Source organism: Calypte anna, unplaced genomic scaffold (assembly GCF_003957555.1).
Source record: "Calypte anna isolate BGI_N300 unplaced genomic scaffold, bCalAnn1_v1.p scaffold_147_arrow_ctg1, whole genome shotgun sequence".
NCBI lineage: Eukaryota > Metazoa > Chordata > Aves > Apodiformes > Trochilidae > Calypte > Calypte anna.
In genome coordinates, this window is record NW_022045449.1 from 576,903 (window position 1) to 590,264 (window position 13,362).

Here is a 13,362-nt window from a genome sequence, read left to right on the forward strand (position 1 = left end):
GAGTTATCAAAGATGAAGGCCAAGGTATTTAACACTTTCTTTGCCTCAGTTTTCAACAGTAAGACAGGTTGTCTTGATGGCAGGTGTCTTCTGGAGCTTGTAGAAAGAGACGAGAATCTGAACAGTCCCCCTGTAATCCAGAAGGAAACAGTCAGTGACCTGCTGAGCTGCTTGGATCCCCACAAGTCTATGGGACCAGATGGGATCCACCCAAGCGTGATGAGGGAGCTGGCAGAAGAGCTGGCCAAGCATCTCTCTATCACCTACCAACTCTCCTGGCTCACTGGGGACATCCCAGATGATTGGAAGTTGGCGAATGTCACGCCAATCCACAAAAAGGGCAGGAAGGAGGACCCAGAAAACTACAGGCCCGTCAGCCTGACCTCAGTGCCTGGCAGGGTTATGGAGCAGATCATCCTCAGTGTAATCACACAGCACCTGCAGGATGGGAAAGGGATCAGACCCAGCCAGCACGGGTTTAGGAAGGGCAGGTCCTGCCTGACCAACCTGATCTCCTTTTATGATCAGGTGACCCGCCTGGTGGATGAGGGGAAGGCTGTGGATGTGGTCTACCTGGACTTCAGCAAGGCCTTTGACACCGTCTCCCACAGCATTCTCCTGAAAAAGCTGTCAGCTCACAGCTTGGACAGGGGCACTCTGTGCTGGGTTAGGAACTGGCTGGAGGGCCAGGCCCAGAGAGTGGTGCTGAACGGTGCTGATCCAGTTGGCGGCCGGTCACTAGTAGTGTCCCCCAGGGATCAGTGTTGGGCCCAGTTCTGTTCTATATCTTTACTGATGTTTAGATGAGGTAATTGAGTCCATCATCAGCAAATTTGCAGATGACACTAAGCTGGGGGGGAGTGTGGATCAGCTGGAAGGCAGGAGGGCTCTGCAGAGGGACCTGTACAGATTGGAGAGTTGGGCTGATTCCAATGGGATGTGGTTCAACAAGGCCAAGTTCTGGGTCCTGCACTTTGACCACAACAACCCCATGGGGAGCTCCAGGATGGGGACAGAGTGGTTGGAGATCAGCCAGACAGAGAGGGACCTTGGAGTCTGGCTTGACAGGAAGCTGAACATGAGGCAGCAGTGTGCTCAGGTAGCCAAGAAGGCCAATGGCATCTTGGACTGTATCAGGAACAGTGTGGCCAGCAGGTCCAAGGCAGTGGTTCTGCCCCTGTACTCAGCCCTGGTGAGGCCACACCTCGAGTACACTGTGTCCAGTTCTGGGCCCCTCAGTTCAGGAAGGATATCGAGGTCCTAAAGCAGGTCCAAAGGTAGGCAACTAGGCTGGTGAAGGGACTCAAACACAGATCCTATGAGGAGAGGCTGAGGGAGCTGGGGGTGTTCAGGCTGTAGAAGAGGAGGCTCAGAGGAGACCTCATCACTCTCTACAACTACCTGAAAGGAGGTTGTAGCCAAGTGGGGGACGGTCTCTTTTCCCAGGCAACTCTCAGCAAGACAAGAGGGCACGCTCTCAAGTTGTGCTGGGGGAGGCTTAGGTTGGATATTAGAAAGAATTTCTTTACCAAGGGGGTGATCAGACATTGGAATGGGCTGCCCGGGGAAGTAGTGGATTCTCCACCCCTGGAATATTTAAAAAGAGACTGGATGTGGCACTCAGTGCCATGGTCTAGTAACTGCAGCAGTAGTGGATCAAGGGTTGGACTTGATGATCTCTGAGGCCCCTTCCAACCTAGCCAATTCCATGATTCTACGTTTCTGACGCTGCTCCAGGACAGCCCTGCTCTGCCAAACCTTTTCCTCCTGCCCACCAAAATCCTCCCCAAGGATCCCAGCAGCTGTGGCACAGGCTGCCAGCTGGAGAAGCAAGAACCCCTCCAGGAAGCCAAGCTTCACTGCCCTGCAGCCAGAGACTCACCATGGCAGAGGCTGGGAAGATTTCTCTCTCCCCCAGCCCAGGCAGCTCTCAGCTCTCCTCCCAGCCCAGGCTGCCTTTCTCCTCTCTCTCCCTCCTCTCTCTCCCCTGCCCTGCTGCCTGCAGGCAGAGCCCTCAGCCCTGCTGCGCTCTGCAGAGGAGCTGCTCCTGCCCAGAGCTCTCTCTCTGCAGCACTCTCTGCTTGCCAGCAGCTCTCTCAGGCTCAGGAGCCCGGCCCAGCAGCACAGGACCAGCGCCAGACTTTGCCACTTGCTCAACTCTCTCGGGGCTCCCTCCAGCTCTCCCTGGGGCTCCCCAGGAACCCAGTGGGACACACACTGAAGTCATCAGTGCTCGTGTCCCCTCCCTCCCTCCTTTCCAGCACAGCCAGTTCTCCTCTAGAGACACAACCTTTTTTTCTCCCACTCTCCCACTGGAGACCCAGGCAGTGCCAGGGGGAATCTCCTTTCCCTCCTCTGCCCATGCAAGCCACGGGTGACACTGGAGGTGCCAGGGGTGCTCCAACCTCACTCAGAGCAGCTGCTCAATTGAGTGGCCAAGCACAGCCCTGTGGGGCTACAGGAAATGTCAGGGCACTCCAGCAAAACCACCTGCTGCTGGCACAACAGCCCAGGACTGTCACATCCCATGGCCTGACCCAGAAAACAGCCAAAGGAGATTCCATCTCTCAGCCCAGAGTTTCCCTTTGAGGGAAAAGTTGCCCTCTGAGGGTATACAACCTCCCGACACCATCTAAATATCCCCTGGTCAGATTAAGATGAAATGACACTCAAGGTCTTTTTCTCTACAGTCATAATATCAGTTCTGTTCATTTAACAAAGTTTATTTTCAAGCAAGTTTTAGGGAATGCAAATTCACTGAAAGTTATGTATGAATATATAGATAATAAAAGCACAAAAGTAGATACTTCAATGTTCAGGCTGTGCAGTCACAAAGGCTAGGATCACAAAAACCACATACTCAAGTGATATCTCAACAATCCAATCCCCTCACCCCATGAGTCCAAACATCTCAAGGCATGATGATACCATAAGGCAATATCATAAGGCAATGATATCGTGATGGCTACAAGCTTAGCATCCTCACTCCAGCGTCTTCAGTTCAGGCAGTGGTGATACGTATGATGTGCAGAGTCCTTGTTCTTCAAGCAGTGTCACCTCCAAAGCTAAGGGTTCTGAAGCAATATACTTGGGACTTGATGTACCTCTGAATTTAGTTCTCCAAAAGCATTTCTAATTCCCTTGTTCAAGAGGTGCACTTTACAAATTGATGTGTTTTACAGTAGGGCACTCCAAATCAGAGAACTTTAGGTGGCATTACATGGAGTAACATTATTCACTATGTATAATGATCAGAAACTTCACAACAGTAGAGCATAAGAAAACCAAATAAAAATGGAAAACTTACACAAATGCGGCACAATTATAAATAGAAAAAGAATTTGAAATTAATTTTGGTTTGGTTCTTCTGCAGACTCTGGCGACAATCATATATCCCATAATCTGCTCTCACACATAAGTGTTCCATAGAAACCACATTCCATTATCACATATTCCCCTGCCATGCCTACCTATTAGTCAGCTATTAAATTTCCATGAGACTCCCTTAAACTATTGCTTATACATTTCTACTACCTCTATATTTCTATTTCCGTAAAACCATTGAATATATATGTCTTAGAACTACTTTTATACCTGTAGAACTACTGCTTCACAAGAAATCAATGAAGCAAGCAAGATGTTCTGGTCCTTTTCAGCCAGATTCTTTTCTTCTGAGCTCTCACAAACCAGTTCAATCCTCTTGAAAAAACCTCAAAGTTGTAATTCTCTTATTTTAGGTGACAACTGACAGAATCCTTACTGCAGGCTGCTCGAGGTGTCCCATCACATCACCCATGGTGTCACAGAGGTTTCAGGAGAGCTCATCAAGCATCCCTCCTGACAGGCAAAGAGCAGTAACACTCCTCTGAAGAGCTGTTACAGCTCCTGGACTCTACAGGCGTCTATAAGGTAGTGAAGGGTCTGGAGAACAAGTGCTGTGAGGAGAGATTGAGGGAACTGGGAATGTGCACTTTGGAGAAGATGAGGCTGAGAGGAGAGCTTCCTGCTCTCCCTGAAAGGAGGTTGTATTGAGGTGGGTGCTGGCCTCTTCTCTCAAGTGAACAATGAGAGGACAAGAGGACATGGCCTGAAATTGCACCAGGAGAGATTTAGGAGGAAGAATTTTTTACTGAGAGAATAGTTAGGTGTTGAAATGTTCAGCCCAGGAAGGTGGTGGAACCACCATCCCTGGAAGTCTTTAAAAACCATGTAGTAGAGATGATCCTGCTCTGTTGATGTCAGCATTGTCCTGCAGTCTGCTGCCTCCCTCTTCTACTGCTCCCTCAGCTGAACTCCCAGCCTGCTGTGCAGGAAAAGTGTCCAGGATCCCATCTTGCCACATCCCTTTAGGAGGGTGTCATAATTGTAAATACTTTTCCGTTTTTTTATTTGGAAAAAAGCCTTCTTGACGCTGAAACAAATATTATAAGTCAAATTTTGGATGGAACAGGAAGTGGTTGCTGATCTGACTCCATTTTGTTCTCCAGAAGAAGCTGAAGAAAGCATCATTGGTGTGATGGAGATTGGAAAACAAGGTCAACTTGACCCTTCATACTTGGTGATGGCTGTGATGGGTCAGGTAATGACAGATGAAATCTAATTTCCAGTAAAATCTCCTCTTGCATTCGCAGTACCTTTAATGTTTTAATTCGCGTCCTTTAATGTGGACGCGTTGATGAGTTTTCAAATTGGAGCGATCACAGAAGCTCTTCCCACAGTCGGGACACTTGTAGGGACGTTCACCCGTATGGATCCGTAGGTGTTGGGTGAGATTTGAGCTTGATGTGAAGCCCTTCCCACACTGAGGACAGGTGAAAGGACGTTCACCCGTATGGATCCGTAGGTGTCGGGTGAGATTTGGCCTCGTTGTAAAGCCCTTTCCACACTGGGGACACGTGTAGGGTTTTTCCTCAGTGTGGACATGTTGGTGATTAATCCAAGAGGTGCTATTGTTGAAGGCTTTCCCACAGTGAGTGCAGGGATACAACTTCTCTCCAGTATGGATGCGGTGATGGTGTGATAATGCAGAGCTATGGGTAAACTCCTTCCCACACTCCAGACACTTATAGGGTCTCTCTCCCGTGTGCATGCGGTGATGCCGTGATAAATGGGAACTCTGGGTAAACCCCTTCCCACACTCCAGACACTTATAGGGTCTCTCTCCCGTGTGGATGCGGCGATGCTGTGATAAACTGGAACTATGGGTAAACCGCTTCCCACACTCAGAACATTTAAAGGGTTTCTCACCCGTATGGATCCGTTGATGCAAGGTAAAACCTGATCTCCTGCTAAAACCTTTCCCGCAGTCAGGGCAGGTGTAGGACATGGTGCCTGTGTGATGGTGTCACTGTTGGACCAGATCCGAGCTGTCGCTAAACCGTCTCCTGCAGTCAGGACATTTCTGGGGTCTCTCACCCTGATGCATTTTCTGATAGTCGAGATGAGCTGAGCAAATCCTAAACCTCCTGCGTTCCTCACTGATGTCAAACTTTTCTCCTGCATGGATTTCAATGATTTTCAAAATTACACTTGGACAAAAATCCTTACAACACCCAGTGAGGTTTTTGCCCGATGGAGTCATCCCTTGTTTCAGAAAGAAGCCATAGTATGGTGACAAAAAAGAGTTTGAGTTTTTTTTTTGTTGGTGGCAGCCAAAACATACTGTAGGTAAAAACATACTGTAGGTAAAAATGGAGTGTGAGGTGGAATAGGGAGGTTACCCATAGAGTTGGACACCCACTGATCATCCTTTTCTTCATCTTTACGAGCTACACTGACAATCAAAACCCAAAGGGGTCATTGCGTGGGGCAGGGGTTGCTGGGGTTTTGAGCCACTCCTAGCTTGAGCTGTGATGACCCAATTGTGCTGACACTGCAAGAGGTAATTTAGGACTCCCTCATTGCTGTCTTAAACCCCTGGGATGATTCAGGGGTCTTATATCTCACCCAACCACTTTGATATGAGTTTGGGTCCCCTGTCATGGTAACAAATCCCACCATGGCCTATAGGATTCCCCTACTGCACCCACATGCAGGATGAGCTGCCATCCAGTGGGATGACTTGGGGTCTCCTAAGGGAGTCCCCGATTGTGGCTTCCAAGCCCTGGGGTTATCAAGTCCCCTGGAAGGATTGTGGACTTGCCATCCTTATCCCTGGCTCGAGGGTGATTTGAGGGTTCCCAGTTGCAGACCCCAAACCCTTGGGATGACTTTGGGGTCCCCTATCACAGCCCTGCCCACCAGTATTTATTGGGCTCCCCCATATTATTTTGAGGGAGCAAAAATCACAGCTCTTCCACCCTCCAGATGAGTTGGAGGGTTGCCAATCCCACCACCCTCATCCCAGGGATAAATTTAGTTCCCCCCTCCCACCCATCCTCCACCCCCTCCCCATCCTGTGCTACTCACCCCCAGTTTGGGCAGTACTGGGATAACCAGCCCCCTCCCATCACCTCCCATCACCTCCCGCTACCTGCAAAGCGGACACAGACCAGGCTGGTGGGGGGAGGATGATCTGGTGGTCACCAGTTAGGGGGTCCCGGCTGCGGGGCAGGGGGTGTGGGTGCAGCCCGGGACGGTGGAGCAAAACCCCCCGGGAGCTGCAGTGCGATCCTGCTCCTTTTGCCATGCATGGTCACTAATCTGGGGCTCTGAGCTCTCTCTGCCCCCCAGGAGCTGTTGTGCCCTTCAGAGGGGCTGGGACTGTGGTGGGACTGCCCAGAGCAGCCTGGGCTGGGCACTGGTGTGGGGCCAGCAGCAACTGGGCTGTGCTGGGAGAGAGGGGAGGGGAGGTGGGAGAGCCTGGAAGGAGCTGTTCTGGGCTGGAAAGTGAAACCCTGGCAGAGAAAGCCATGGGTGTCCTTCGTTGAGGCTGACTCTTTCTGACAGAGCATCTCCATCCCCCTGCTGGGCTCAGTGCCTGCATGTGGGGAACTCCCAGCCCTGCCCGGGCTCTCTCCTGGCCAGCAGGGACTGCTGAGATCATCCCATCAGATAGAGCTGTCTCCAGCAGGAGTGCACCCTGTCCTGGGATGTGCCTGCATGAAAGGCATCAAGGAGCAGCAGAGCTCATCTGGAGAGAAATCTCAGAAGGACAAGTGCCAGTGTCTGCCCCTGCAGGGGACTCACCCGGGCCATGGCACAGACTGGGGCTGCCTGGCTGGGAGCAGCCCCATGGGAAAGGTCTTGGTGGGCACTTGTCATGACCCGGCAAGGGCACCCAGGGAGACACAGCTCGCACCCCCTTGCTTTCTCAACTCCTCCTCAGAGAGAAGCCAAGATGCTGCTGGATCCAACCTGAGTGCCACACCTGGCCCTGCCTGGCAGAGTGACTGAAACCATACAGTCCCAGAAAATGCTCAACAGCTCCTCTGACACCACTGACTGGTATAGAGGGAAAGGACTGAGGGTCACATTATCACTTAGATGAGAAATTCTTTCTCTAGGAAAGAAACAAAACAGGCCTAACAAAATCAGACAAACAAACAGCGATAAGAGGAATCTCCTGGGGCATTCCTAAATCCCTAGCCCAGAGTAAGACTGAGTTGAGGGATGGGATCAGAAGCATCCATCCCAGACTCTGAGGCACACACTCTTCTCAGACGACATCACCCTTAATCTGAACTTGAGTTTTTACCCATCCCAGCAAAACTCCAGACTGTATCAGGAGGAAGTTTCCACAAAGGTGGTCTGGGCAGTCCTTTTGGAGTGATCATGAGAAATACAAGTCTGGTCTGTCACATCCCTTCACACCCAGACAGTTCTATGACTTTATGATGGAACTTCTCTTCGGAGTCCAAAACCTCCGCAAAGGTCACCTTGGAAGGTTCAGAATGGAGGGAAAGAACAAGAAGTCTCACCCAAAGGGTATCCTTGTGTTAGAGGTTTACCCAGAGGGGTTCTGGATCAGCCCAGGATTTTGTTTTCTACACAAAGCCAGAGGGAGCAGTGGGACACCAGAGAAGATCTGGTAAAGTTGGGGTGAGAGTTAGGTGGGAAAGCAGGAAGGGTGACAACAGCCTGAAGGGAAGGAGCTGCAGGCAGTGTAGGACAGCCTGCAGGAGAGGTGGCCAAGGGCTCTGTCAAGGAGTGAGGTCATTGTCCCCTTGGCCACCTGGAGGTTCCAGGGGTCCTCAGACCTCACTCAGGGCAGCTGCTCAATTGAGTGGCCAAGCACAGCCCTGTGGGGCTACAGCAAATGTCAGGGCACTCCAGCACAACCACCTGCTGCTGGCACAACAAAACATGACTTTTTAGAGTTTTTGAAAGAAAGCGGATATCACATGAGCCACAAAGACACCAAGACTATATAAATGTAACATTTTGCTTAATAAAATTGAGCTTTGTTGCTAACTCAGATTGAGTCGTCTCTCTGCTCCGTAAGCCCGCACCCTCCAACATATATGCGTGTTTCCTTGCTAAAAAAAGAGATAGACCTGAGCCCATTCAGACACCTCCCCTGACGAGTCGGTCATCATGATAATCACTTCCTTCTTTTACCTTGTGTGTTTGCAAAGAATCTAAAGATGTGGAAGCCTGGAAACTCTAAAGCTTGGAAAAAGTGGTGGCCTGGTGGGTCTGGTGGTGAGAGATGAGATCGTAGCTCTGGAAAAAACTCAGCAGCTTTAGGGTCGATCACCCCTATGGAGGCACTGATGATTCAGCAAATGGGAGCTTCGCCTGAAGCTCTTGCAGCAGTGGGGACACGAGTAGGGTTTCTCTCCTGTGTGGAAGAGACGATGCCTGATGAGATCAGAGCTCCTGGCAAAGCTCTTCCCACAGTCAGGACACTTGCAGGGACGTTCATCCGTATGGATCCCTAGGTGTTGGGTGAGACCCCAGCTGGCTGGGAAGCCCTTCCCACACTGGGGACATGTGTAGGGTTTTTCCTCAGTGTGGACATGCTGGTGACGAATCCAGGAGGTGCTGATGTTGAAGACCTTCCCACAGTGAGTGCAGGGATACAACTTCTCTCCTGTGTGGATGCGATGATGTTTTCATATACTGGAATACCAGGAAAAATCCTTCCCACACTCCAGACACTTATAGGATCTCTCTCCTGTATGGATGGGGTGATAGCGTGATAAAGAGGTACTCTGGGTAAACTCCTTCCCACACGCAAAACATTTATAGATTTTCTCCCCCACGTGGATCCCTTGATGCTCTGATAAACTGGAACTCCAGGTAAACTCCTTCCCACACTCCAGACACTTATAGGGTCTCTCTCCCATGTGGATGCAGATAAATGTGATAAATGGGAATTCTGGGTAAACTCCTTCCCACACTTGGAACATTTAAAGGGTTTCTCACCCGTATACATCCATTGAGGCTGGATAAAAGCTGGTCTCCTGCTAAAACCTTTCCCACAGTCAGGGCAGGTGTAGGACATGGTGCCTGTGTGATGGTGTCACCGTGGGACCAGATCCGAGCTGTCACTAAACCGTCTCCTGCAGTCAGGACGTCTCTGGGGTCTCTCACCCTTATGGATTTTCTGATGGTAAAGATGGGCCCAGAAGATCCTAAACCTGTAGCGGGAGGAGCCATTCTTGCTCCTGATGCTCGACAAGCTGCTGGTCTCTTCCAGGACTCCAGCCACCACACAGCGCTTCCAGGGTAGAAGTGTAGCGGGAAGAGCCTTTCTTGCTCCAGAGGCTCGACGAGCTGCTGGCCTCTCCATGCCTTGCACCAGAGTGAGCTGAGCTTCTTCTGTGGGTGTGTGTCCCACCTTTATTGGCCCCCTGGTCAATAGGGGGTAATAGGGGGCCTGCCCTAACCAGGCACAGGTGGACTCACACCCACTCTTTGGCAACTCAAGGCACCTGGTTTATCTTGTTTCTCTACATTTCCCCCCCCCCCTTTTTTTTTTCTTAACACTGATTATAGGATACAAACATTTTACAAACATTTTAACACGATTTAACACGATTTTTACAAACATTTACACTTATACACAGAATTTTTCTTCGGGCCCCGCGGGACACTCAGCTAAGAGCATTGAGGGGGCGCCGAGGGACAGTACAGAACACACTTATACAGGATTTAGACATAGACACAAAATTTTTTACACAAAAATACACTTACAACTTACGGGATTTAACCCTAGCTTAGGCAACCGTTCAATGTCAGCCCAGGCACTTTTTCACAAAGTCTCTGTTCTTCTCCCTCCTGTATCTGCTCTTCTCTTGGCTTCCCTCTGCTCAGGGGTTTCCAAAGAGATTTCTGGTTCCTCATGGGTTTCTGGTTCCTCCGTGGCATTCCATACTTTAATTTTTTTTTTTTTTTTTTTTTCTCTGGTTCCTCCATGGGATTCCATACCATGGGATTCCATCCTCCTGGCTTCCTTCTGCTCAGGGGTTTCCAAAGAGAAAATCCTTATCTTGGCTTCCCTCTGTTCAGGGGTTTCCAAACCAAAGAGCTTGCTGGTAATACCTTTCAGGGAGAGTGTTAGCCCAGGCACTTTTTCAAATCAGGGAGAATGTTCCTGTTGCCAGCTCCTCACACTGCTGCTTCTTTAGATGTCTGTATGCTGCCCGCATTCTCCACCAAATGTAGCGGGAGGAGCCATTCTTGCTCCTGAGGCCTGTATGCTACCCGCATTCTCCACCAAATGTAGTGGGAGGCTTCCTTTCCTCTGCTCCTGAAGCTTGACGAGCTGCTAGCCTCTCCATGCCTCGCACCAGAGTGAGCTGAGCTTCCTCTATGGGTGTGTGTCCCACCTTTATTGGCCCCCTGGTAATAGGGGGCCGGCCCTAACCAGGCACAAGTGGACTCACACCCACTCTTTGGCAACTCGAGGCACCTGGTTTATCTTGTTTCTTTACATAAACCTTTTCATAGAATCATAGAATCATAGAATTAGCCGGGTTCGAAGGGACCTCAGAGATCATCTAGTCCAACCCTTGACCCACCGGAGCAGTTGCTAGACCATGGCACTGAGTGCCACATCCAGTCTTTTTTTAAATGTCTCCAAGGACGGAGAATCTACCACCTCACCGGGCAGTCCATTCCATAGCCTAATCACCCTCTCCATGAAGAAATTCTTTCTAATATCTAACCTAAACCTCCCCTGGCACAACTTAAGACTGTGTCCTCTTGTCTTGTTGAAGGTCGTCTGTGAAAAGAGTCCAGTTCCCACCTCGCTACAGCCTCCTTTCAGGGAGTTGTAGACAGCAATGAGGTCTCCCCTGAGCCACCTCTTCTTCAGGCTGAACAGCCCCAGCTCTCTCAGCCTCTCCTCATAGGGCCTGTGCTCGAGTCCCTTCACCAGCCTGGTTGCCCTCCTTTGGACCTGTTCCAGGACCTCTACATCCTTCTTGAACTGAGGGGCCCAGAACTGGACACAGTACTCGAGGTGTGGCCTAACCAGCGCTGAGTACAGGGGAAGAATCACCTCCCTGGACCTGCTGGTGACGCTGTTTCTGATACAGGCCAGGATGCCATTGGCCTTCTTGGCCACCTGGGCACACTGCTGGCTCATGTTCAGCTTCCTGTCAATCCAGACTCCCAGGTCCCTTTCTGCCTGGCTGCTCTCCAGCCACTCTGTCCCCAGCCTGTAGCGCTGCATGGGGTTGTTGTGGCCAAAGTGCAGGACCTGGCACTTGGCCTTGTTGAACCTCATCCCGTTGGAATCGGCCCAGCTCTCTAGTCTGTCCAGGTCCCTCTGCAGAGCCGTCCTGCCTTCGAGTTGGTCCACACTTCCTCCCAGCTTGGTGTCATCTGCAAATTTGCTGATGATGGACTCAGTCCCTTCGTCTAAGTCATCGATAAAGATATTAAACAGAAATGGGCTCAATACTGATCCCTGGGGAACACCACTAGTGACCGACCGATAACTGGATGCAGCACCGTTCAGCACCACTCTCTGGGCCCGGCCCTCCAGCCAGTTCCTAACCCAGCACAGGGTGCTCCTGTCCAAGCTGTGGGCTGACAGCTTTTTCAGGAGAATGCTATGGGAGACGGTGTCAAAGGCTTTGCTGAAATCCAGGTAGACCACATCCACAGCCTTCCCCTCATCCACCAGACGGGTCACCTGAACATAAAAGTAGATCAGGTTGGTCAGGCAGGACCCGCCCTTCCTAAACCCGTGCTGGCTGGGTCTGATCCCTTGCCCATCCTGCAGGTGGGCAAGGTGGACTGCACTGAGGATGATCTGTTCCATAACCCTGCCAGGCACTGAGGTCAGGCTGACGGGCCTGTAGTTTTCCCACATTCCTGGACGATGTCAAATTTTTCTCCTGGATGGACTCAATGATTTTTCACTCATGTCAAATTGTGACCAAAAGCTGTCTGGTCTTTGGGGAACCCAGAGAGCTTTTTGCTCTGATGGAGTCACCCCGTGCCTATGAAAGAAGCCATAGTGCAGTGACAAAGTAGAGGAGAGATTTCTGTGGGGTGAAGGCAGCCAAAACCTACATCACTCCTCCTGTGGGTGAAAGTGAAGTGTGAGGTGGAATGAGGAGGTTACCCATAGAGTTGGACACCCACTGATCATCCTTTAATTCATCTTTAGGAGCTACACTGGCACCCAAAACCCAAAGGGGAACTGGGTGTGACCCAGGGTACTGGGGTTGTGAGCCCCTCCTGGCTTGAGTTGGGATCACTCCTTTGCACTTACACTCCACCAGATATTTTACTTCTCCCTATTCCTGTCAACAACCCTTGGGGTGATTTAGGGGTCCTTTCGTGCCACCAGACATCTCTGTTCCCCATTGTGGCACCAAATCCCCACCATGACCTGGGGGTTCCCCCATCACACCCACATCCAGGATCAGCTGTCATCCACTGGGATGAGTTGGGGTCTCCTGGGAGGTTTTTGGGTCCTGATTGTGGCTCCTGAGCCCTGAGGTTATTAAGCCCCCTGGAAGGATTCTGGCGTTGCCATGGTTACCCCTGGCTCCAGGGTGATTTCAGGGTCCCCACTTGCAGTCCCCACACCCTGGGGATGACTTGGGGGTCCCTATCACAGCCCCCACCCCACGATGAGTTGCGATTCCCTGGATGAGGTGAGAGGAGACCCAACCACAGCTCCTCCACCCTCCCTATTGGGTGGTGATCACCATTCCCCACGCCCTCACCCCGGGGAGAAGTTTCAGGCTCAGTTTGTTTCTGGTCCTGGGACAGAATTCACTCTCAAATCATTGTTTTCTGTTCAGAGCACCTGGAGTTTGGGGAGGCTGCAGACTCCAACTCTGTGGGTGCATGGGAGGTCAGCAGTGTTGTGTTGGGTTCTCCCCAGCTCTGGAATCCTCTGGGATCCACAGGGACCATGGGCTCCAGGCCAGGGCAGCTGCTCCGACCTGGCCAAGCCCAGTCTTCCACACCAGGAGCACCAACACCCTCCCTGCAGAGCAGGAAGGTGGAGGA

General features: G+C 51.1%; 1 protein-coding gene and 1 pseudogene across 1 annotated transcript; one reads left to right on the forward strand and one right to left on the reverse strand.

Annotated features, from left to right (window-relative positions):
* LOC115600224 overlaps nt 1-13,362 on the forward strand; it is a 147,574-nt pseudogene that overhangs the window by 115,521 nt on the left and 18,691 nt on the right.
* On the reverse strand, nt 4,637-5,379 carry LOC115600208 (zinc finger protein 239-like). Its single transcript, XM_030468493.1, has one exon. It carries the CDS (start codon nt 5,324-5,326, stop codon nt 4,637-4,639), a length of 690 nt encoding a protein of 229 aa, XP_030324353.1. The 5' UTR covers nt 5,327-5,379.

Bases quoted from the DNA above. Each gene is read 5' to 3' on its own strand.
- LOC115600208 (XM_030468493.1), bottom strand. From the start codon at position 5,326: ATGTCCTACACCTGCCCTGACTGCGGGAAAGGTTTTAGCAGGAGATCA.